This window comes from Tachysurus fulvidraco, chromosome 25 (genome assembly GCF_022655615.1).
Source record: "Tachysurus fulvidraco isolate hzauxx_2018 chromosome 25, HZAU_PFXX_2.0, whole genome shotgun sequence".
NCBI classification, from domain to species: domain Eukaryota; kingdom Metazoa; phylum Chordata; class Actinopteri; order Siluriformes; family Bagridae; genus Tachysurus; species Tachysurus fulvidraco.
In genome coordinates this window covers 15,079,868-15,101,927 of record NC_062542.1, presented here as the reverse complement: position 1 = coordinate 15,101,927, position 22,060 = coordinate 15,079,868, and the positions used below count along the sequence as shown (strand labels likewise).

At 41.6% G+C, this 22,060-nt stretch overlaps 3 protein-coding genes across 8 annotated transcripts in view; 2 read left to right on the top strand and 1 right to left on the bottom strand.

Moving 5' to 3' along the window:
• The window catches only part of gramd1c (GRAM domain containing 1c), a 10,403-nt gene extending 3,245 nt beyond the window's left edge, over positions 1 to 7,158 (top strand). Inside the window, exons 6-17 of one of the 2 annotated variants that reach the window (XM_047808751.1) lie at positions 1,154 to 1,278; positions 1,380 to 1,536; positions 1,864 to 2,023; positions 2,125 to 2,265; positions 2,570 to 2,688; positions 2,789 to 2,931; positions 3,005 to 3,108; positions 3,886 to 4,053; positions 4,264 to 4,330; positions 4,752 to 4,871; positions 5,582 to 5,687; positions 5,906 to 7,158. In XM_047808751.1, coding sequence (XP_047664707.1) covers positions 1,154 to 1,278; positions 1,380 to 1,536; positions 1,864 to 2,023; positions 2,125 to 2,265; positions 2,570 to 2,688; positions 2,789 to 2,931; positions 3,005 to 3,108; positions 3,886 to 4,053; positions 4,264 to 4,330; positions 4,752 to 4,871; positions 5,582 to 5,687; positions 5,906 to 5,974 — 1,479 coding nt within the window. In that variant the 3' untranslated portion in view covers positions 5,975 to 7,158. Of the gene's footprint in view, positions 1 to 1,153; positions 1,279 to 1,379; positions 1,537 to 1,863; positions 2,024 to 2,121; positions 2,266 to 2,569; positions 2,689 to 2,788; positions 2,932 to 3,004; positions 3,109 to 3,885; positions 4,054 to 4,263; positions 4,331 to 4,751; positions 4,872 to 5,581; positions 5,688 to 5,905 lie in introns of both variants that reach the window. The other variant, XM_027175158.2, reaches the window with a different exon arrangement.
• Positions 7,159 to 7,946: 788 nt separating this feature from the next.
• On the top strand, positions 7,947 to 13,070 carry zdhhc23b (zinc finger DHHC-type palmitoyltransferase 23b). 3 transcript variants are annotated; one of them, XM_027175108.2, is made up of 5 exons: positions 7,947 to 8,209; positions 9,729 to 9,918; positions 10,257 to 10,964; positions 11,446 to 11,526; positions 11,968 to 13,070. In XM_027175108.2, exons 2-5 carry the CDS (start codon positions 9,782 to 9,784, stop codon positions 12,239 to 12,241), a joined length of 1,200 nt encoding a protein of 399 aa, XP_027030909.2. In that variant the 5' UTR covers positions 7,947 to 8,209; positions 9,729 to 9,781; the 3' UTR covers positions 12,242 to 13,070. The 3 variants fall into 3 exon arrangements, with proteins under 3 accessions (XP_027030909.2, XP_027030912.2, XP_027030900.2); XM_027175099.2 differs by having other exon boundaries at positions 7,950 to 8,209; positions 11,359 to 11,526; XM_027175111.2 differs by lacking the exon at positions 11,446 to 11,526 and having other exon boundaries at positions 7,948 to 8,209.
• On the bottom strand, positions 12,357 to 22,060 carry ccdc191 (coiled-coil domain containing 191). 3 transcript variants are annotated; one of them, XM_027175084.2, is made up of 17 exons: positions 21,934 to 22,060; positions 21,709 to 21,808; positions 21,095 to 21,133; positions 20,875 to 21,010; positions 20,381 to 20,503; positions 19,890 to 20,292; positions 19,452 to 19,581; positions 18,719 to 18,909; positions 18,359 to 18,608; positions 17,011 to 17,393; positions 16,231 to 16,328; positions 15,484 to 15,566; positions 15,287 to 15,388; positions 14,435 to 14,578; positions 13,664 to 13,816; positions 13,376 to 13,530; positions 12,357 to 13,298 (listed from the first exon to the last, which is right to left on the bottom strand). In XM_027175084.2, exons 2-17 carry the CDS (start codon positions 21,757 to 21,759, stop codon positions 13,127 to 13,129), a joined length of 2,613 nt encoding a protein of 870 aa, XP_027030885.2. In that variant the 5' UTR covers positions 21,760 to 21,808; positions 21,934 to 22,060; the 3' UTR covers positions 12,357 to 13,126. The 3 variants fall into 3 exon arrangements, with proteins under 3 accessions (XP_027030885.2, XP_047664467.1, XP_047664468.1); XM_047808511.1 differs by having other exon boundaries at positions 20,875 to 21,133; XM_047808512.1 differs by lacking the exon at positions 21,095 to 21,133.

The following is a 22,060-nucleotide window of genomic DNA, read 5'->3' as shown; positions in this document are numbered from 1 at the left end:
GAGTTAGAAGTAGAAACGATCAATCTGGTAACCCTGAGACGCCAAAATGAAACAGCTTCCTGATTGGTGCAGCAGCAGAACAGGAGCTTAGTCTTAATTGGCTTCCTGCTGTATATGCAGTGTGCTAGAGAGGGTGAAAATGACATCACTTTGCTCCCTAAGTAGGGGACTTATATAGTGGATACTGCGGCGTTTGGGAGTGGACCAGGGTGTTTCGTGACAGAGGTCACTTTCGTTCATATGAAGGCCTCCGACAGGTAGAAAACGCGTATTTTATCAAAGGACCTGTTCGTAAGTCGGTTCACTTTAAATATATAATAATATTACGAGTTATTTCCGTCTACGACTTTTTGGAAATTACTTTTAATACCGTAATGTGCTGTTGTGTCTGTGTGGTACAATATACTGCTGTTATAATGTTTGTTTATTCCTGTTTATTATTTACCAGTTTGTTTATTGTCTTTTAATGTTTTTTTTATGTCACATCTTTTTTAGGGATTTCTTTTAAAGGAGTTTATTTAACCCTTGCACAAATCTTTCCTTGTTGTAGTGATTTAAAAAGGAAACAGCTGTTTGTTGGGGTTTGTTTATGGACGTCATGGATACAGCAGGAAAAAGCAGCTGATCTAAAGTATAGTTTGGTTTCTTTTGGTCCTAAAATCCTGAATCCAGATTATTTGTGGAACAATTTGTGCAAACTTTGCTGGATTTCAGAGATAGAAAGAATCCTGAAGTTTGTCCTCATTGCCTAGAATCACACTGACACCCAAAATGAGCTGAAAAGGCTTTAGTTTTAAAGCTCACCTGTGAATTCCACATTGAATCCATTGTAACGTGTTAAAATAAACATCTCAGGTGCTTACATACTTTGTACCGTACTTCGCTCCGTCGTTGTGTAAGATCTGAATAATCTTGTCTCATCATGAATCTCATTTTACAAAAATTCATAGTGATCACGTCATTGTAAATAAGTGCCAAGCAGGTTAGGTGTGTTCTGTGCCTGTGCATGCGGTATTTTAACTCAGAAATGAAAGGCGCATTGTGTGGGGTCTGAGTAAGAACCGTGTCGTACAGATTTCTGCATCACCAGGGAGACAATGTGCTTTTGTTGCACAGTTCTTTCAGCTCATTTTGTTCTTCATTGTTTCTTTAGCAATTGACCAGGCAAGAGCTGTGGCAGATGGTCAAACAGCATTATGGCAATGACTTGGGTTTGAGTCAGGAAGAGGTGGACAGTATACAGATGATGGTAGACACAGTTGCACATAACCAGCCCAGGTCAGTACTCCACATTCTCTAACTGAATAAATATTTTGGTTTTGAAGCAAGCAGCGCTGCAGCTTTATGCTGATCTGAAATTGAAATATTCTTCATTTTAGCTTGAACATGAAAGCAGACGACCACCCTGTAAAACTGGAGAGACCTTCCTCCCTACGACTTCCTCAGATCGAGCAGACGTCACTTGAGACCTCGACACCACAGGGAGATGACACACAGTCATCCCTTGGACTGCAGAGCATGCTGTCTCCGAACAGGGTACGCTTCATTTTCCTACATACACTAATCAGCATGCAGACTACAGAAACATGGACAGGTTTACACTGAAATAGGTGTGATGTGTTTAACAATTCTGTTATTCTGTTAATTTTTCCTTTATGTTCCTGATGTGTTTAGCAATTCTGTTAATTGTTCCTTAAGTTTTGACTGAAAAATTCAGCTCGGAATTGTATTACAGAATAATACTTCACTATCTAATTAATGCTTACTTGTGCTTTATTAAAGATTAATCAGCGTTTCGTGAACATGTTGTACATGGGCTCAGAAGTGCCGTCAAACATTAAACGTGTGTGTAATTACCCTTAGGATGATGTGCGGAGCACGCCGTCTCAGCCACGGAGTCCTAATCTGTCCCTGGACCGCTTCAGCAATGAACAAGTGTCCAAGCACTCTTCTCTGTCCTTGGATTTGAATGCCAATGAGGGCCGACTCTCAGATAATAGTCTGTCTGATAGCATGGAAGAAGGTGAGAGGGTGTGTGTGTGTGTGTGTGTGCGTGCATGCACCCATATGCTAATGCATATCTGTTTTGTTTTATTCATTTTTTCCTTCTGTGTGGTGCAGCAGAGCGAGATTATCTGTCTCAGGCATCTCAGGGAAGGCTGTACATGAACAGGGTTTTTCGTTTCAGCGCTGAGAAAATGTTTGAGCTGCTTTTCACCGATTCATATTTTGCCCGCCGTTTTATGAATGACAGGAAGATCACTGGTAACTATGACCTTTGTATTCATATGTGCACGTGTCCTGCAGCAATAAAGACTTCCTTCACTGCATACACAGTTCTGTACGTTAAACACTATTACAAACAACAAGAAAAGTTTTAATAAAAACGATGTTTTTGTCCCCTTAATTACAATTAATCAAAGAAGCGCTGTTATTAATAATTCTAGATATACAATAGAATTACGATATCTATGTGTCTTTTAACTACTTTATTACAAAAAACATTCAAAACGAAAAGCCCCAAAGGTAAAAACACCAGCACTGTCATCTGGGTCTGTTCCGTCTGCAGGTGCAACCTCTACGTCTTGGCAAAGGGATGCCACTGGCTCTATGAAGAGAAGTTTAAATTACACCATCACTATCACCAACCCGTTAGTGGGGAAGTTTTCCACTGCAACAGAAAACCAGGTCGGCTTGCTGTCTGGCTGTGTTAACTGAAGCTCACTGTGCACTTTGTTTTCACATTCCGTGTGCCGCTGTTTTAACTGACACCTACTCTTCCCTTTAGACTTTATATAAGGAATCGAGGGAGGGTCATTACTACTTGGTGGATTCAGAAGTCTACACTCATGACGTCCCGTATCACGACTACTTCTACACTCTGAATCGCTACTGCATCATACGCAACTCGAAGCACAAGTGTAGACTTCGGTGAGCGCTCGATTCTTTACATCTCTCACTGTGATGCGACTAGGAACGTTAACCGTTTCTCAATGCTGTGCAGGATTTACACTGACGTAAAGTACAAGAAGCAGCCATGGGGATTTGTGAAGTCTTTTATCACCAAAAATTCTTGGAGTGGACTGGAGGACTACTTTAGGCACCTTGGTTAGTGGCAGCCTTAATCTTTCATCTCCATGACCTACAGCTTATTTACTTCCTGTTATAAGTGACTGAATTTGGGTGTATAATCTAAATTGACTAATATAAGTCACAACAAACTGCACGTCTCTTTGAGGGATGCAGATTTTCTTTTGCTGCATGAATAAAGAAAGAATTAAGAATCATGTCTGTTTCCAGAAGGTAATGCTAAAGAAATGCTACAAGCTGGACGTCTAATGGCAGCTGTTGAACTTTAGATGATGTTCATTTCATCTTCATACTGATATGTTTATATATCAAAATCAAGCTGCTTTCATATAAAGGAGACTATAAAAAAATATTTACATTACATTTACATTACAGTCGTGGCCTAATGGTTAGAGAGTCTGATTCGTAACCCAAAGGTTGTGCGTTCGAGTCTCGGGCCGGCCACGACTGAGGTGCCCTTGAGCAAGGCACCAAACCCCTCAACTGCTCCCTGGGCGCCGCAGCATAAATGGCTGCCCACTGCTCCGGGTGTGTGTTCATGGTGTGTGTGTGTGTGTTCACGGCTGTGTGTGTGCACTTTGGATGGGTTAAATGCAGAGAACAAATTCTGAGTATGGGTCACCGTACTTAGCCGTATGTCAAGTCAATTTTATGTTAAACAGCTGCCCCAGACCTTTATTATAAAGTCGTAGTAAACTAATTCTGCTCATTGTGCTACAAGCTGGAACTGCTTGAGTCAACCTTTAATTTCTTATTCTTTTACATTTACACTCAGTCTTTTCTCTCTTTTTACAGAGGCGGAGCTTCTTGAGGAGGAGGCAGAATTGATTCAAGGGTCCGGAGACGTTGCGAAAGGCGGCTTGCGGAGGAGGCGGAGGACCTACAGTCGCACCTTGCAGGAGCACAAGAGACCCAGCAGGCAGTACAGCGTAGATCCCGAGCAGCTCAGAGAAAGCTCCGTTGGTATGAAGTTTTTTTTTTTTTTTTTCTGCCTTATATCTTTACTAGAGTTCTACTATCCTCAAGAGTTAAGTTATGAAATAAGCAGCTTGAACTACACAATATCTTATTGACTGGATAGGATAGTATAATTAATTTGTACCATTTGGCTCTGCTGTAATATACACAATGGAAACTGCATGACTAATACCAGGCCTGGTCTTTATATTTCAGGTGCAGCCGACACACAGAACAAACAAAAGTGGAACATCACGTCCATTATAGTCGGAATGAGCTTAATGTAAGCCTGTACAACACGTCATACATGTGCAGTGAAGCGCAGCAGCTGCCTAAAATCTCACCTGTTGTGTTTTATTTACACCAGAAGGTTCTCAGTTTCATTTGTACACGATCATTCAAAGTGACAGATATCAATCCACATAATCCAAAGCTTATAATAATATATAGATAAACATGTTATTTAACAAATAAATAGAAATTACAATTGATTTGGTGAAGCTTTCTATAAGGAGATGGTTATTTATCATGCTTTATTGAAGGAGTCTCCAGTGTCCGCACCTTGTAATAAGGGAAAGTCATTAAGGCAGACTGTGTTGCCCTTTTCAGTTTATTGGGAATATGACAACCTGTGTTTACTTTGCTTAATTATAGTATTAATACGATAATAAATTCTTATTTTTATTTTTATTTTTTTACCCCAGACTGTTGATTCTGACCATACTGAACCTGGGACTGTTCTTCAAGCTGTGGGCCATGGAGGACGTGGCACACCGTATGTATTTAAGCACAAAGCAGCGCATGAGGGAAAGAGCTGAGGGCAGGTAAGGAACACGCAGCACGTGAAATGAGAGAGTTGATCTAGATTTAGAGAACGATACAGATTTATAGTGAAGCGTGATTATATATTACAGTCAAGTACTTGAGAAAAGATGATAAAGTTGCCTCAGATATTGTTCTCTTGCTGTGAGAGGAAGCAGGGAGTATTGGATGGTGAAAGGGTTAAAAGAAAAGGATAAATCGGATTCCTGCATCGCTCACAACGTCGTCGGGATTTTGTCCGCTCTTCTAAAATGCTCCATCTCTACCTAAAGAGAGCGATGCGGCAGAGCTTTAGTCATTTAATCTGTATCGATTTTGTATCTGTACATTCTGCTCTTACAAGCTTGCACTGATACAGCAGTCACCTCGTGGCTCGCTGACTAGCCGAACCAAATCTCTACAACTGCATCACGTTGCAGCAGCATTGCATTCTGGGACACGGAGTGCAGTGTCTGCAACAACGTTTTCACGACTTGTCATTAATATGATGTTGAAGGTCTTTGGAGAAAATGAACAAGATGTTTTTCTTTAGTTTTCATGAGCTAACCACAAATCCTGACTGATAACTCTTGGGTTTGAAACGTTTTCTTTATGTAATGATGACAGTGTAACATACAACGGCAAATGTCTAACAAGAATAACGAAAATGAAGCATGTACCCTGAGGCTCACCTAAGTACATCTCAGAGTGTGAATTTTTCTTCCCTACCCAGTCTGGCACCTGACCTGGGCCCTCGACAGACAACATTCCACAGGAGTCAGGAGGAGTCACGCCTACTGAGGGCTGTGCTACAGGACTCCATCAATTTGCTAGAACAGGTCTGTTAATGTAAAACCCTTCATCAGCACTGTTCTATCTCTGCACAGTCTGAACTATTCTTTGAACATTGTATACTTCATTGTCTCAGCAAAGGAAACTCTACCTGCTTGTATGCTTTGGTGCAAAATAGCATTATCTCATATCTTCTTTCGCTCAAAAGTCTCTAGTGTGCAGTTTTTGTTTTGCTCGTTGTGACTGCTCTTCTTTCCCTCCACAGTTACGCAACTCTCTTGTGGTGCTTCAACAGAACTTCCATGGGTCCAATAAGACCGCCACTCAGCTATGACATGCTACCTAGTACCTACCCAGAGTGCATGGGAATTTGGCCCTCAAGGCTTAGCCCATATCAGGGGACGTTGGCATAGGCAACAGTTACCTCGGGTGTTACTACCTCAGGCCTTCTGTGTTGTGGATATTTTTGAGCCATGTGCAGGTGTGTAGGGATTTGTGGTATCACAGGGAGCGATGCAGGTCCATCGCTCCTGCAGATTGAGAGCTCAGGGTATATTTAAATTCACAGGTGTTGCCTTTACCCTTCTGATTGTAGCATAAATGCTTGCAGCCATTTAACTTAATTATTGAATGTATCCTGGTTTGGTCTGATTTGCTCAGTGGTTGTTAACGCCTCTGATTTTATAAACTCTCTGTAGGGCTGTGAGGGAATGGGCGTGTGTGTGAGGGAATGGGCGTGTGTGTGAGGGAATGGGCGTGTGTGTGAGGGAATGGGCGTGTGTGTGAGGGAATGGGCGTGTGTGTGAGGGAATGGGCGTGTGTGTGAGGGAATGGGCATGTGTGTGAGGGAATGGGCGTGTGTGTGAGGGAATGGGTGTGTGAGGGTGTGTGAGTTCGAGGTTTTGTGTGTGAGAATAATGACCATTCCGTTATCCAAGGCATGACATAGTGTATTTTTACCATGTTGGTAAATCTTCTAATGATTAAAATGGAAAAATTGTTTCTAGAAATATTTGCACCTCTGAACTGTTAATTGATATTCTGCCTGGTTGAATATGACACTACAGATGGATGCAAAATACAGATTTTTAATTTCCATAATCTGCAGAGGTGTTTTTATTTTATTTTTTTAAATAAAAATTCTGGTATATTTTATGTTCCTCTGGACAAATATGTGTAACACAAATTTATAAATAATGTAAACTGGGTGTATATAATTGTAATTGATTTTATATATATAAATTTTTAGCTACAAGTTGTTTACACTACATTTTGATGTCATTTGTAATTGTACAGAAGGTTAGACAGACTCAAATAGTAGTAATACCGTTTGCACACATTCTCTGAAGATGGTAGAATTGAAATGTGATCATTTTTTTATTATTTAAATGAGTGTCTAAGATAAACCTTGTAAATTTATCCTCAGGAATTATTTTTTCTCCTATATGGAAATAAATTGTGTGATGTCTATTTATGCCTTAAATAAAAGCCCCATATGTGGTGATTTTGTGATTATAACTTCTGCTCTTATGCTGTTTGGACTTTTTTTAATGGAGTAAATATCTGCACGTTAAAATCCGTTGATAGATCATTGATCTGGTTAATGCAGAAAGCACCACTGACTCCATCATAAACATGACATCTGAGCTTTACATAGAAAACAGAGATGTAATATGTATAAAAGGAAGAGCTGCTGAAACAGCACTACGACCAACACTGGTTTTCTAACAAAAACTGGCCTATAAGGGCTTTATAATTAGCACATAATATTTCAACAGAATGCTAGAATGTAAATTTTGGAGTTATTTGCCTCCTAACACATCACGTTTATTATTTGTGCAGTGCTATGAGGTGCAAAACTAATCAGGACAGAAGAGGCGTGGATCTCAATAGACAGTGTTGCCAAATTAGGATAAATCCCCCAAACAAGAATATCAAAATGTATTTTTAAAAATGAGTGGATATGTGCTTAACAACCACTTTATTAGGAATAAATAAGCACAACTCTACCTTCCACACAAGGTACTAGGATTCCTTGGTATTTGTTGATGCCTCTAAATATAAATATACTATGGTTTGATCAGATTCATTAGTATTAATAATTCAGAAACTGCTGATCTGGAAACTTCATGCACAACAGTCTGTGAATTTTACACAGTGTTATGTGTGAATAGGACATGAGGGTTAAGAGTGAAGATCCGTGAGCTAATCAGAATATTTTATCGCGCCAAAAATAAATAAATAAATAAAAAATAGGACGATGGATTTACTTGGGGGTGATCTGGCAACCCCGTGGCTGCTAGTTGACTACAAGGAACAAACATGACAGCATCCGGTCTGAGGTTATCCGGTACGTTCCTGGTGTATATCTGAGAGAGAGAGAGAGAGAGAGAGAGAGAGAGAGAGAGAGAGAGAGAGAGAGAGAGAGAATGAATGAATGAATATCTTAGACCTTCGATAAGGAATTCATTCTTCAAGCCGTGAGATATATCTGGGTCGAATTAGACCAGAGGTACCTAGAATGTTTTCGCGCGTGGAAAAAAACCAGTGACCTGGCAACCTGACACAGGTAAGCAGTGGTAATCGTGTGCGTGATGACGTCATTGTTTGTTTGTTTTTACGCATAGATATGTAGGATTTAAAAAAAGATATGTACTATTTTTCGGAAGTGACTTTATTTTCTTTTACTGGCCTCAAAACTTCACTAATGTAAATGATTGCAATTTAATGTACACTTCCTTTTAAAAGACGTAATAATACTGGAGAAAGTTAGAAGATTATAAATTATAAAGGTTCAAGTCATGGCTTATTAATAAACTGACTTCCGGTCTGGAATAATTGTTTGTTGCCTCTTTGTTTACACTCAGAATTACAGTTTCCCACATGATGATATGTAAAAATAAGTGTCCCACATGATGCTATGTAGAAATAAGTGTCCCACATGATGCTATGTAGAAATAAGTGTCCCAAATGATGCTATGTAGAAATAAGTGTCCCACATGATGCTATGTAGAAATAAGTGTCCCACATGATGCTATGTAGAAATAAGTGTCCCACATGATGCTATGTAGAAATAAGTGTCCCAAATGATGCTATGTAGAAATAAGTGTCCCACATGATGCTATGTAGAAATAAGTGTCCCAAATGATGCTATGTAGAAATAAGTGTCCCAAATGATGCTATGTAGAAATAAGTGTCCCAAATGATGCTATGTAGAAATAAGTGTCCCAAATGATGCTATGTAGAAATAAGTGTCCCACATGATGCTATGTAGAAATAAGTGTCCCAAATGATATGTAGAAATAAGTGTCCCACATGATGCTATGTAGAAATAAGTGTCCCAAATGATGCTATGTAGAAATAAGTGTCCCAAATGATGATATGTAGAAATAAGTGTCCCATCTGATGATACTATGTAGAAATAAGTGTCCCATCTGATGATACTATGTAGAAATAAGTGTCCCAAATGATGATATGTAGAAATAAGTGTCCCACATGATATGTAGAAATAAGTGTCCCAAATGATGATATGTAGAAATAAGTGTCCCACATGATGATATGTAGAAATAACTGTCCCAAATGATGATATGTAGAAATAACTGTCCCAAATGATGATATGTAGAAATAAGTGTCCCACATGATGTCCCACATAGCTTTTCAGTAGATTTTTGATACATTGAACACCTTTTTTTCCCAGCTATATTGCCACACAACTCAATATTAATAAGAGGGAGAGTTTTTTTGACAGTAGAAAGGATTGTTAGGAATAATGTGTAATAAATAGTTTGTACAAACTTTAAACATTTGAGTTGGAGGTGAAATATGGTGCTCAGGTGAACAGTAGGAGCAGCAGAATCTTATCAGCTAAGATTGAACCCTGGGATGTTTTTGGCTCTTGGTTTATGATCTGATTGCTAAGTTGAGGCCATGCGATTGTTCAAGATTGAACGAAAGGCTTGAGTCTGAAATCTGAACCATTAAAGCAAATACTGGCAGCTGAGTAAAGGATGTGTAATAGATGAAGCTTTGGTGTGTGAACAAGCTGTCGAATCTCAATTAATTTCTGCTTTTTTCCTGTTTCCCTAAAGCTGAATGACCCTTAATGACCTTCTAAGGGTTTTTAGATGAGCTACCATCTATCATGAAGAAGCGAGCCAATAAGGCCTCGGAGCTGGACGATCCTTTGTGCTGCTGTGAGTATGTGGACCGACATGGTGGGCGGAGTCACATGGCAGCGTGCTGCTGTGACTGTGAGGATCTGGACGAGGCTTGTGACAGGTGAGAGAGGAGCTATGTGGGATGGAGGGCCGCCACTCAATAAGCGAATTATAAGATAAATAGGGATCATAGCAAGAGTGAAAAAAGTATGACCTGCGGCCACGGACTGGCCAAGCCTCTTAATCCGGCCCACACGATGAATTTTGAGTCCATGTTGTATATTAAAAGTATTTTGTAAACTGTAATTGTACTGCAAGAAAAATAAAATAACTATCCTGTTACTTCAATAAGGGACATAACATAACATCCAGGAACATGAACCAGGAACCACTTGCCAGATTGATTAACCACTACAAGCAGAGAAATTGCAACTATTATATTAAATTGTTGTTTCACAGGTGGATGAAGAGAGAATCCCAAAAGCCAGATTCGATATCTCGAGCGGCGGCCACGGTGACAGATCGTCTGCGAGTGCCCTGGATTTCAGGAGCTAAAAAAGTCGACCTGTCCCTGATCCCACCTCTTATCCTACTTCCTATCCTCTTGCACATTGCTGCCCTTCATTACCTGCTGGGTATCGTGGTCCTGACGACGCTACCCGGCATGGTGCTGTGGTATTACTACTTCACCCACCGCAAGAAAGGACGCACGCTGTTCTTCCTCAGCTTGGCATTGTTCTCCCTCTTCTATATGTACTACCTCTTCCTCACCGAGGTTGTGCCACGAGGTGACGTCACCAACGTACAGCTGGGGATCATCACTCTAGGCATGGTGCTTACACTCACAGCCCTCGTGCACACCAAGAGAGGCCCGGGCTACGTCAAGCCCAGTCCTGCTGACACGCACAGCACAGTGACGTATTACAGCCTTCCCCCGGACGTAGACCCCGCATACGATGATGGCTCACAACATCAGGTGGTGATCACCAATCGAACCGGTCCTGCCGAGCAAGCCGTTGAGTCCAGAGCTGTGGCAGGCGACGAGTTAGAGAAAGACCGCAGCAGGAGTAACTGGTGTCCATTCTGCAAGCTGGTGCGACCTCCGAGAGCCGGACACTGCAGGATCTGCCGCGCTTGTGTCCTACGCCTGGACCATCACTGTGTCTGGTGCACTTCTTTCACTACTTTTCTTGCAGCATTGTCATTTATTAAAATGTATTATTTCAGGTATTATTAAGTATTATTAAAACAACAATATAATAAATAACATTATAATTTTATTACAGCTCTATTACACTAAAATGCAGCTCAAAATATATGCTTATAAAGCACAAGGCAAAGGATAAACAGCATAAGGGGAAATAAAACAAAATAGTAAATATAACAAAGAATATATCATTCTAAAAGAAATAATAAAGTAACCAAACATGTGAGCTTTGTAATTGCCAGAGATCCAATGAGGAGGAAAACCGGAGAGGGGATGATTTTAGATCTACAGCATAATACAGTTATACAAGTGAAAGCTGTGATTAAAATCTGACCTGTAGTGTCGCTTGGACAGGATTAACAGCTGTGTAGGTCAGGCCAACCATCGCAGCTTCCTACTGACGCTCTTCTTCTTCCTGTTGACCTCATTGTATGGGATCAGCTTGGTGCTGCGCAGTGCATGTCCCACCCAGAGCCTCCTGACCGCCTTGTTCTACTGCCCCGATGTCTACAGTCAGTCCAGGTCTTAACCCTTTACAAAGCTGCTTTTGTTGTTTTGTTGTTTGCTTGTTTTTGAAATGAACCCTTTGCTAACTTTCATCACCGTGGTGACTTTTGCTACGTCCAAGATGTTTTCAGTGACCGAATGGAATAAAAGAGTATTGTTTTTGCACTGGAGCCAGAACGAAACACGGTTCTGAATTCAGTGCCTTAATAAAATAAAGGCTAATGTAATAAAAATATTTAGTCAAAATACAACAAAAGTTAAAAACAAAACAAAAAGAAAACTTAACAAAATCATCCAAGTGAAACGGAATAGATTGAAGGTACAGTATGAAGGTTTATTGAGTGTAAGAGGTAAGTGTGTAAGTCAAGGGTAAAACTGTAGGCTTTCAAGATATCAGCTGTCTTAGTGATGTGAATTCATCCATTATTAATAATCTAACCCTGTGTGTTTTACCAGCTCGGCCTTGTGCTTCACCTGTGCTTGGTACAGCAGCATCGTCACTGGTGGTCTGTTTCACCTGCTGATGCTGCAGCTGATTAACGTCAGCACCAACGTAACAGAGCGCGAGGCTCGGGTTGCTCTGAGGGACAAAACGGGACGCAGTCTCATATGGGGCCTCATCATCGACACCGGTGTGTATTCGCACGGCTTCCGCGCCAACTGGATCGAATTCCTCACCATGGGCGAAACGGTGGAGCCTAAAGCCCTGAAACCTACAGATCTGGTGTAGACCTGCTGCTGCTCAACATCTAGACTTTAATGAAATGTGACTTATTGGAGGTCATGAAAAGCTGTCAGATCGGATTGAAGCGTTACACACATGCAGATACAACATAGTCCCAAGATTAGGAGAACAGAAAGGTTTTATTTTTATTTTTGTCCACCAGGTGGCAGCAATATATTATATTTCATCTGGCTATAACCAAAATGTCTTATCAGTGCACCTCAACAGTAAAGGGGTCTGGATATCAAACCGTTCACCAGACCCAATATCTGTGTGTCCAAAGCCATATAAAATACACCATAAGACCATAACATTCAGAGCTGCTGTGTATCTGTCGTCGCTGGACAGACTGTAAAGTAGTGTTGTCTAGACATCGTGTCATGATCTAGCTTGATTTAGTGCCTTGCTGGGACATGGGAAGAAAAGAAAAAAAAAGACAGCCTACAACGCAGCCCTAGTCGGCTGTAAAACTCCGACGGCATCACAGTGAATGTGAAACGACGACCGACAGATGTTATGTGCGTGTCTTGTGTTTTTATATTGCTCATATGGACACAAGTGTTTAATATCTGTGTTAAACAAGCAGTGGACTTGCAGTGTTTAAGAAATCAGGTCAGAACGAATACGTGAAGATCCGTCTCATTTTAAAGCCTTGTTAAAAACACACTAGTGAAAAATAAATAAATAACAATACAAGCTCAAAGTACAAAACGGGTTCCGTCTGTTTTTACCAAGCAGTGTTTGTTCTGATCTGTGAACCATGATGCATCAGTGATAAGCTGCTCAGATTGATTGTGACTCACAAAAGAAAAAAAATTAAACATTTCCAAAAAGACTGTTTTTTTTCTCTCCTTGAATTCCAATAAAGGTTGAGATTGCGATGATTTCTTGTTAGTTGTGTGACCCAAGGCTCCACATGGCGTTCAGCGGTGAGCCTCGGAAGTCCGGGAGGATCTCTGCCACTTTGTTTCGGAGTCGATCTCTCCGCTCCTCTCGCCGTCTTTCCTCCTGCAGTATCTCCGGGAGACGCCGCCACGCAGAGAAGCATCTCCTCAGCACTCGCCTGAGGTGCACACAACATCAAGTCAGCTTGTAAACCTCACAAAAAGGCTTGCATTTCGTCATGTTAAATTTGCTGACCTGGCACTGTGCTCGTCAGCCTTTGTCTCTCTGTCCCAGCCATCCAGTTTCTGTTGGATTGCGTGATCCATCAGAACCTTAAACGCTTTCCTCTGAGTCCGAATCGTGTAGAAATGCTCGGCTCGTACCTCTAGTTCAGACTGTAGATACATAAACTGAGAAAAGACACAAGGTTTAATCAGCATAGATGTCAGCATAGTTACTATTCACTAATCCATTCTCTAAAACACTTCATCTGAAAAGCTGAAAAATGTAAAAGTAGCTTGATAAGTGCTGTAGATTCTTTACCATTTTCCAGCCGTATAGAGCTCTGCAGACCAGAATGCCCTCATATAGCTGATCTGCCCGTCTTCTTTTCTCCGCCAGGGCCTCGCTTGTTGTATGGAGCCAAAACAGAAGGCAGCGTCTCTGTAGAACCTGTGCGTGATGCGCCTCTGCTTTCTAGCAAAGATTTCAGACATTAACATAATTACCACCATAGCCCGAGTCGCTCAGATTGGCAACGTTCCTCCTTCTGTTCCTTATGCCTTGTGTATACGAGAGTGGCTGAGAACTGTCTCGCCTTCAGTAGGAGGGATAAACAGCTCTGTGTGCATCGAGGTTCTCTGAGACGATGAAGCGGTTTCCTGTTATTCGGTTTTTGGAAGGACGCGACGCTATGCAGACACCCAGCAGAGGAAATGCCAAGCCTGTCACGCTCGTGTGTAATAAGTCTATGGATCAATAGACATCTGGGTTTTCAGACTGCGCCGGCCATCTGGTTGGCTGACACCGCTCGCTGCTTTGATAACTAATAGGATTTGGAGTTTACTTCTCCTTCCAACACATTTTCTCATCCAGCCACTGTCTTTGCTCATCCATCATGATCACCGTGTGAACAGGTGTAAAAGCAGCTATATGAAGGGAACATCAGTAAAAAGAGGGACCGAACACGCCGCTGTGTGAAAGGCGGCAGATGGGCTTGGTGAAGAATGTGTGTGTGAGCTGGATGATGATATGTGGGGCTAGGAACGAGTGTCAAGCCACGGGGGAGGTGTGTGTGTGTGCGTGTGTTTTCACCTGTGCATTGGCATGGCTCTGCTCCACCAGCCGCCTCCACGGTGTCATTCCTCTGTATAGCAGCAGGGATCGTTTGTAGTGATCTCTTGCCTTCTGGAACAACTTTTGCTCCAGCGCTTTTCTCATCTGCTTCTCAATCTCCATCTACACACACACACACACACAGGTTTTTGTTTGTTTTTTTAATTAATCCTAATTTCCATCTCCACATCTGCTGTATATGATTGATTACCTTAGACACCTTCGTTACGTCTCTTTCACAAGGACTCGTATGACCGATGCTGCATAATCTAAGTCTAATCATAAATGTAAGATTTCCTTAACGGAGGGTTTTGCGTAGTTGATAAAAGCGATAAAAGGAACTACTTTGTTTTCTTGATGTGGAACATTTGCTGTGGTGCGAGAGGAATAAAACCCTTGCTGTGTATACAGTATATATATTAAGAAAGGTGCAGATTTTTGAAGTTACTCTGTGTTACCTGGCAACCCTGCTGTTCTTATGCTTTGATATAATTTCTTATGCTTTTAGGATATTATTTTAGCATCTATAAGATCTAAAAGTCATTTAATTAATCCCTCTACAGGTTTGTAATGAAATCGAACTGTCTTGAAAAAAATATTACAAACTACATCATTTAACCGGTGGAGGAGATTCGGTGTGTTGAGTGAATATTGTGTGCTTTGTTTTATAGGCCAGGAGACTTTACATGAGCCAGAGGTATAAAACTTCAGCTGCTGACGGTTAAACACCTATTTATGTAGCTTTCACGTTTTCATCATAAAAAATATTGAAGCGATAAAAGAAGCAACATGTCCTTGACAAGTCAAGGACACACACACACACACACACACCTCCTTCTTCAGTCTCTTCTCCTCCTTCCTCTTTTCTACCGCTTCACGCTTCTCCTCCTCTTCCTTCCTCAGACTCTCCTCCTCCTCCGCCTTAATCTGTGCCTGAGGGGGAAAAAAACAACGACAACAAAAAAACGCTGATCGATTTGTTAATTCACGAAACGTATCTAATCTCCACCGGCCCTTCCAGCGCTCACCAGCTTCTCCTCCTTCCGCCTTTTCATCATCTCCACCACCTCCCTCCTGCGCTCCGCACGCTGCTGAGCTCGCTGTTCCATGGCTGAGAGAGACGAATGGAAAGGTCAGGACAAAGGTCAGATACGGGATTATCAAGCAACGTCTCGGTTCAGCGTCTCAGCATAAGATGCGTCTCCGACTTTATCGTACGAGCCGTGTTCTTACATAACCACCTGTTTATTTGGACAAAGAAAGCTTTCATAGCTGTGAGGATGATTTTTTAGAGCCTTGATTTTATATGGAAACACCTCTCGGCTCTTTAGAATCAGTGCACGCTCCTTTCTACCAGTTTCAGAGCAGATGTGGGAGTTCCTTAATACATAAATAATTAACAGCTGCACAATTTTGGACAAATATTTCTGGTGTGAGAAAACACTTTGCCGTGACTTAGACATACAGTAGACAAGAAAACAGCTGTGTGTGTGTGTGTGTGTGTGTGTGTGTGTGTGTACATTCACACCTGTATAGCCCTGTGTGATCAGACCTCCTCTCTCATTCTCAGTCCGCCCACATGATGCTAAATTCAGCCTGCGAGACTTTGAAGTGTGACTTTACTCGTGGATTACTCTTTCAGAACAGCACGAAAGAATCTCTGTGCAGCTGTCAGCTCCAGCGGAGAGGTCTGTGTGTGTGTGTGTGTGTGTGTGTGTGTGTGTGTGTGTGTGTGTGTGTGTGTGTGTGTGTGTGAGAGTGTATGTAAATCTGACCTCGTACTGCAGGATGACGGCTGGCCAGACGACTGTCGTGTTCTTTGGGGGCCGGACGACCGGTGCCGCTTTCATTCGAGGCTCCTTTTGATCTGTGGCTGTGAAATAGAAGAATAACGCACTTACAAAGCCTTCTTTCTTTCTTCCTTTCTTCCTCTGGATTTCTGTCCCTTTTACAAAATGCATCAGCCATAATGAATGCAAGGTGTTCGATCGTTGTCGTCCATCTCCGCTACGAATTGGTTTGTTACGCAAAGCAGGCCTAGCTAGATCTTGATAGAAATTTGTTTGTTTGTTTGTTTGTTTATCCATTTGTTCATTCATTCATTCATTTTCTACCACTTATCTGAACTTCTCGGGTCACGGGGAGCCTGTGCCTATCTCAGGCGTCATCGGGCATCGAGGCAGGATACACCCTGGACGGAGTGCCAACCCATCACAGGGCACACACACTCTCTCATCCACTCACACACTCACACACTACGGACAATTTTCCAGAGATGCCAATGCATGCATGTCTTTGGACCGGGGGAGGAAACCGGGGTACCCGGAGGAAACCCCTGAGGCACGGGGAGAACATGCAAACTCCACACACACTAGGTGGGGGCGGGAATCGAACCCCCAACCCTGGAAGTGTGAGACAAACGTGCTAACCACTAAGCCACCGTTCCCCCAATTTATTTGTTTGTTTGTTGGTTTGTTTGTTTCTTTGTTTCTTTATTTTTGCAAAAATCATCTACTTTGGGATTTCTACTGCATAACAGATGCCGGGGTACATACCTCGTCTTGATAACACTCTGAGATGCTGAGGGTTTGAGCTGGACGGTGAGCTGTTCTACTTTTTCTGCTTCCTGTTTGAGTTCCAGAAGTTTCTGTCTCTCTTGCAGCTCAGAGATGATATCCTGCTGTTCTTTAAGAAGGCGATTCTGCTCTGCGATGGTTTTCTGCTGAGCCGCGTGTCGATGCTCAAACCGCCCTCCGGGCATCTCGACACTCTGACAGTGGGGGGCGCCCTTCAATCTCCGCCCTACCTGAACCTCAGCTAAAGAGAGTACAGTGTGATGACGAGTCATTTGCCAGGCCTGAATGGGTGGGGCTGTCGTCCTGTCAGTCAGAGTGGGTAGAGATGGAGCTGAGGTGGGTCTTTGTACCGGTGCCTGGGCCTAGAGTTGATACAGCAGTAGCAATTTATAGAGATTATTATTTTAATGTCGCTCTGGGGTTTGTAAACAATTACGCAGTCTGGGATGTCATGCGTCTTCTCCAAGAAGGTTTCTTTTAATATTATTTATTTATTTATTTATTTATTTATTTATTTATTTATTAATTTATTATTATTACTATTATTATTATTAACTCCGTCCTTCATGGCACATTGAACACGAAAAAAAAACACAACAAGAGCAGGAGACAAAACTAACTAAGTCCAGAGGGGCAAATTATTACTGCCTTTGAATATTTAATGAGAAGTCTTTTCTGCTGAGCAAAGAAAAACATAAGCAGTAGGTGTCAGATACAGCGTGTTCTTAATTATCCATGAGTCCGTACATAGATATCCGACAAAGGAACGAAGATTAAGAAACATCTTGTGCTTAAATAATGTATAAAAACAGCATTGGATTATGCATTACACAATAAAATCTATATGTAGGTTTGTGACATTAAAGCAAAGATGTGCATAAGAGAGAAGAAACCTAATGGATGGTTTATAATGTAGTCTACATACAGAGGGGTGTTATAGTGGGACTGCACTGCATCCACTCATTATATACAACGGATATAAAATGTTTATACCTTCCTGTAAAAATGGCATTAAATCGTGTCAACGTTTCCAGCATCAATGTGAAAGTACAGTTTGTAAAAAATTAAACAAAAAAATTAAAAAATTAATTAATTCCTTTTATTTATTTATTATTTTTGGCTTAAATGGTTTGACTCCACATCAATTTTTTGACCATGATGTTACTGTTTTATCATGTGGATGGTGTGGTCTATTTTTCCTTTAATTTGTCACTTGTCTGTATATTCAAATCGTACAAATTATTCTGTTGTAAATAACTTTCTAAACAAAATATATGTTTGATATTATTTGACACTTATGTATATCAGTTGATGGATATTAACTCACCAGCTGAGCGGTGGTTTCTGATTGGTTCACGTTCTCTGGCTGGACTGTTATTGGTGGTTCAGTGCAGTTGTGTTTTGTTAGTTTCCCTGAAGCGGCTGCATCGATCAGGGCCTCCATTTTCCGCCTGGTTTCTTCCCGCTGGCTAATTAGCTTCTTTCGATCTTTCTCTAATCGGCACCACAATCTCCAATCATTCAGGCAGCGCCTCAGGAGCCGCCTTCGATTGCTCTGCTGTGCTAGCTGACAGCGTCTGCGGGGAGACGAGACGCACCTCGTATTGAAACCTCAGAACTAACCCAGGGCACAGTCCTCTGTGTGTGTGTGTGTGTGTGTGTGTGTGTGTGTGTGTGTGTGCATTACCTGTTCTCCAGCCTCAGCTCTTCCTCCATCCTCTCAGTTTCTCTGTTTCTTCTCCTCACCCACAACAGCACCGTCCACACCCGCCACGCCCTCAGCTGCCTTTTCCAATCACAAAAAGCTGCTGCTTTAACAACCTGCACTCTTTTCTCCAACACCACTGAGTACCAAATGGAGAAGTGCTTCTGCATACACTGGAACACACACACACACACACACACACACACACACACACACACACACACACACACACACACACACACATCCAGGTAAATCCTTGTATCTTATTTTGGCCCGAGGTTCAGCTCAATCATAGCAACTTTAGTAACTGTTGATATGGTGAACTTTTTTGGTTAGAGCCTGAAAGGGACGACGGCTTCCAGCTGCTACAACTTAAGGAATCGGTTTATTGCACTTGGGACTATAAATGGAAAAAAGGTATATATCGGTTTTTATTAACAAAATATGGACATTTACATTTACGCCATTTGGCAGATGTTCTTATCCAGAGTAATGTGAGATAAAGCTTTTAAGTCTCTATCAAGGAATACATTAAGACTGGTTCACCAAGTTACAGACTTAGGATAACGTCAACCTAATCTCTGTTCAGGGATCATTTTATTTTTTTAAATATACACATACAGCAAACGTGCTAGTTGTAGTGTTTCAGGAAGATGAAATTCTTCACTCATTGTTTGAAGATCATTGCACCAAAGCATTTAAGCATGTTCCTTACCTGCAGGTTGAGAATGCGGACTTTGGCCTCTACTTCTTGCTCTCTGTACCGCTGTCTCTGAGTGACAACGTCAGGTTCTGGTGTAACGGCTTTCTTGACGGTGATCTGTTTCTCTTTCGTCTCTTTTCCTCTGTTCAGAAATGTGTACAAAGATACGTTGTCTTTATGAGCTGCTCTATGTCTGTCAGGATTACAGCCGGTGATACACTGGTCTTACACAAGGCCGTGATAACTAGTTTTGTGGATTTAGCTCCAAATGGATAAAGTATACAATGTGTTGTACTTAAATAATAAAAAAATATAGTTATGGTAAAGTAATAAACTTAGAGTAGAATATTATTTTTCTGCATTAATAATAATTAATAATTATTCAATAAGTCATTATGTCCTACACGTGACACATCTGCTCTTTACATGAATCATTACATGATTACGAACCTCTTTCGTGCCTTCTGCTCCATGCTCCTCTTCTCCTGCATCTCTCTGCGCAGACGCACCACTTCCTGCTGCAAAAGTTCCTCCTGTCTCCGAGCTTCCTGTTTCCTCCTCCTCTGCTCCTTGCTCTCTAGTTGCTTAGCCTTCTCCAGCGCCTCCCTCCGAGCCTCCTGCTCCCTCTGCTGCTGTTTCCGTGCCGCGTCCCTCTGCGAACGTCGCTCCTTTACCTGCTTGTGGCGTATCTCCATGGTGGCTGTCGGGTCAAGTCCTCTTTTCTTTTCCATGTCTGTGTCCTGACAGAGGCTCTGTACCGTCTCACAATCCATCAGGTCTGTTCCCATCAAGTCCTGGAGGAAGTGGTGCACCTCAAAGCTCTCATCTAGAGGCTCAAGCTGGGAATATACATCTGAAAAAAGACAGATGGGGAAAATAATTGAATGTGAGCCGTTAACATTGTTTCTTTTCTTTTTTTTTTATATCACACACATCTGTACCGTGAAAGTTTCTGTAGTTTAGCCTTTCAGGTTCCTCTTCAGTCTTCTGCTCTTCCTCTTCCTCATCCATTTCAAGCTCTTGGCGCAGCTTTTTCTTCATCCAATCATCAAGAATAATCTGAGCTGTGGGAGGACAAGAGAAGAGTACAAATAAATCCCTCAAAACGAAGCACTTAATAAAGCTGTTCTGTAGACATGTAGTCATGTATGACTAGTTGCTTTTAGGTAGGTTTTTAGGAGTAGAGAGGAAACCAGTGAAGCTGTAGGAAACCCATGTGGACACATTGGGAAACCGTTGATAATGTAAACTCGGGTTATCTGTGAAGCAGCAACGCTACCTGCGGTGCAGGACTGAAATATTGCCTAAAAAATCAGCTGAGAGTAACAAAGTAACTCACCACATCTACCACTTTGCTTTTAAAAAATAGTTGGTATAACTAAAAATTATTAAACCTAAAACAATGACTAATAAATGAGAGTGTGTACATATGTACCCTCGCTGTATGCATCATCATGGTCCTGCAGCTGGACCGTGCTTTCCAGGGCTACAGTACGCTTCGGTTTACCAGCATGAGGTTTCTGAGATGAAAACACCTCAGATACAGCGAACTCCGATGCCATCTCGACCTTCTGCGAAAAGTGAAAAATGAGCAGATCTGTCATTCTGTGAATATGTATAGATTTTTTTTGACAAACACAAACTGTCACACTGACCTTCATCCATTTGCTTATATCACCATCAGTCTGACGCATCTGCAAAATCAGTCGTAATAGTTTGGGATTAGAAATAAAGAACGTGGCTGGGGTTTATCTGGTCTTTTTCTTCATAACACCTTGTTTAATATATTTGTCTGATAATGGATCTGTCTAATCTCAGAGACGTGAAATGAACCACACCGTATGCCTCTACAAAAACACAGGATTAACCAGGATGGAACCTGACTCAACACATCCAGCTTGTTTTTTTCTCCACATGTGGTACTAGATGTTTGATTAGGTTTAATAAGAGGGAAAATGAACGATTCAAATTCTGGGGTTTGTATAAATGGCTGATTAGCTGATTATGCAAATGTCAAAAACACAGAGCACTTAAACATTTAGCAGACACCCTTATCCAGAGCGACTAACATTATTTCACGTTTATACATCTGAGCAATTGAGGGTTAAGGACCTTGCTCAGGGGCCCAGCAGTGGCAACTTGGTGGACGTGGGAATCAAACCCACAACCTTCCGATTGGTGTCCCAACACCTTAACCACTAGGCTTTACCTTTACACTTCTACAGTATTGTGCTGCTGTGGTTCAACACGTGATGGAGACTAAACTTGCCTTGGAGCTTGTTTGGGTTCCAGGTTTTGAAAATCTTTTCCAGGGAAACATCTCCGACCTGGTGTGGTGACTCTGCCTTCTTTTAAGTCATCTAGTTCATCTAACATTACAAAGAGACGGAGTTCAGCCACATGGTACACAGCGTAAAATGAAACACTGTACTTAAACTAAATAAACAATGTCAAGTAAAACAGTAGCAAGCTTTTAAGACCTAAATCTATTTACCTCAACATTATAGCGACTTATCCATCAAACAGAAGCGTAGAAAATGTAGTATGAACATTAGATCGTTCTTTGTTCAGCTGCTGCATCGAACTACACTCCACTATTCTGAAGCTAAGCGTCATTTTCG

Bases quoted from the DNA above. Each gene is read 5' to 3' on its own strand.
- zdhhc23b (XM_027175099.2), top strand. From the start codon at position 9,782: ATGAAGAAGCGAGCCAATAAGGCCTCGGAGCTGGACGATCCTTTGTGC. The intron at 10,965-11,358 runs GTGCACTTCTTT...TCGCTTGGACAG, and splicing joins CTGGACCATCACTGTGTCTG to GATTAACAGCTGTGTAGGTC. The intron at 11,527-11,967 runs GTCTTAACCCTT...GTGTTTTACCAG, and splicing joins GATGTCTACAGTCAGTCCAG to CTCGGCCTTGTGCTTCACCT.
- ccdc191 (XM_047808511.1), bottom strand. From the start codon at position 21,759: ATGTTTCCCTGGAAAAGATTTTCAAAACCTGGAACCCAAACAAGCTCC. The intron at 17,394-18,358 runs GTGAGTTAATAT...TATCAACTCTAG, and splicing joins CAGAAACCACCGCTCAGCTG to GCCCAGGCACCGGTACAAAG. The intron at 13,817-14,434 runs GTGAAAACACAC...AATCTTTGCTAG, and splicing joins AGAGCCATGCCAATGCACAG to AAAGCAGAGGCGCATCACGC.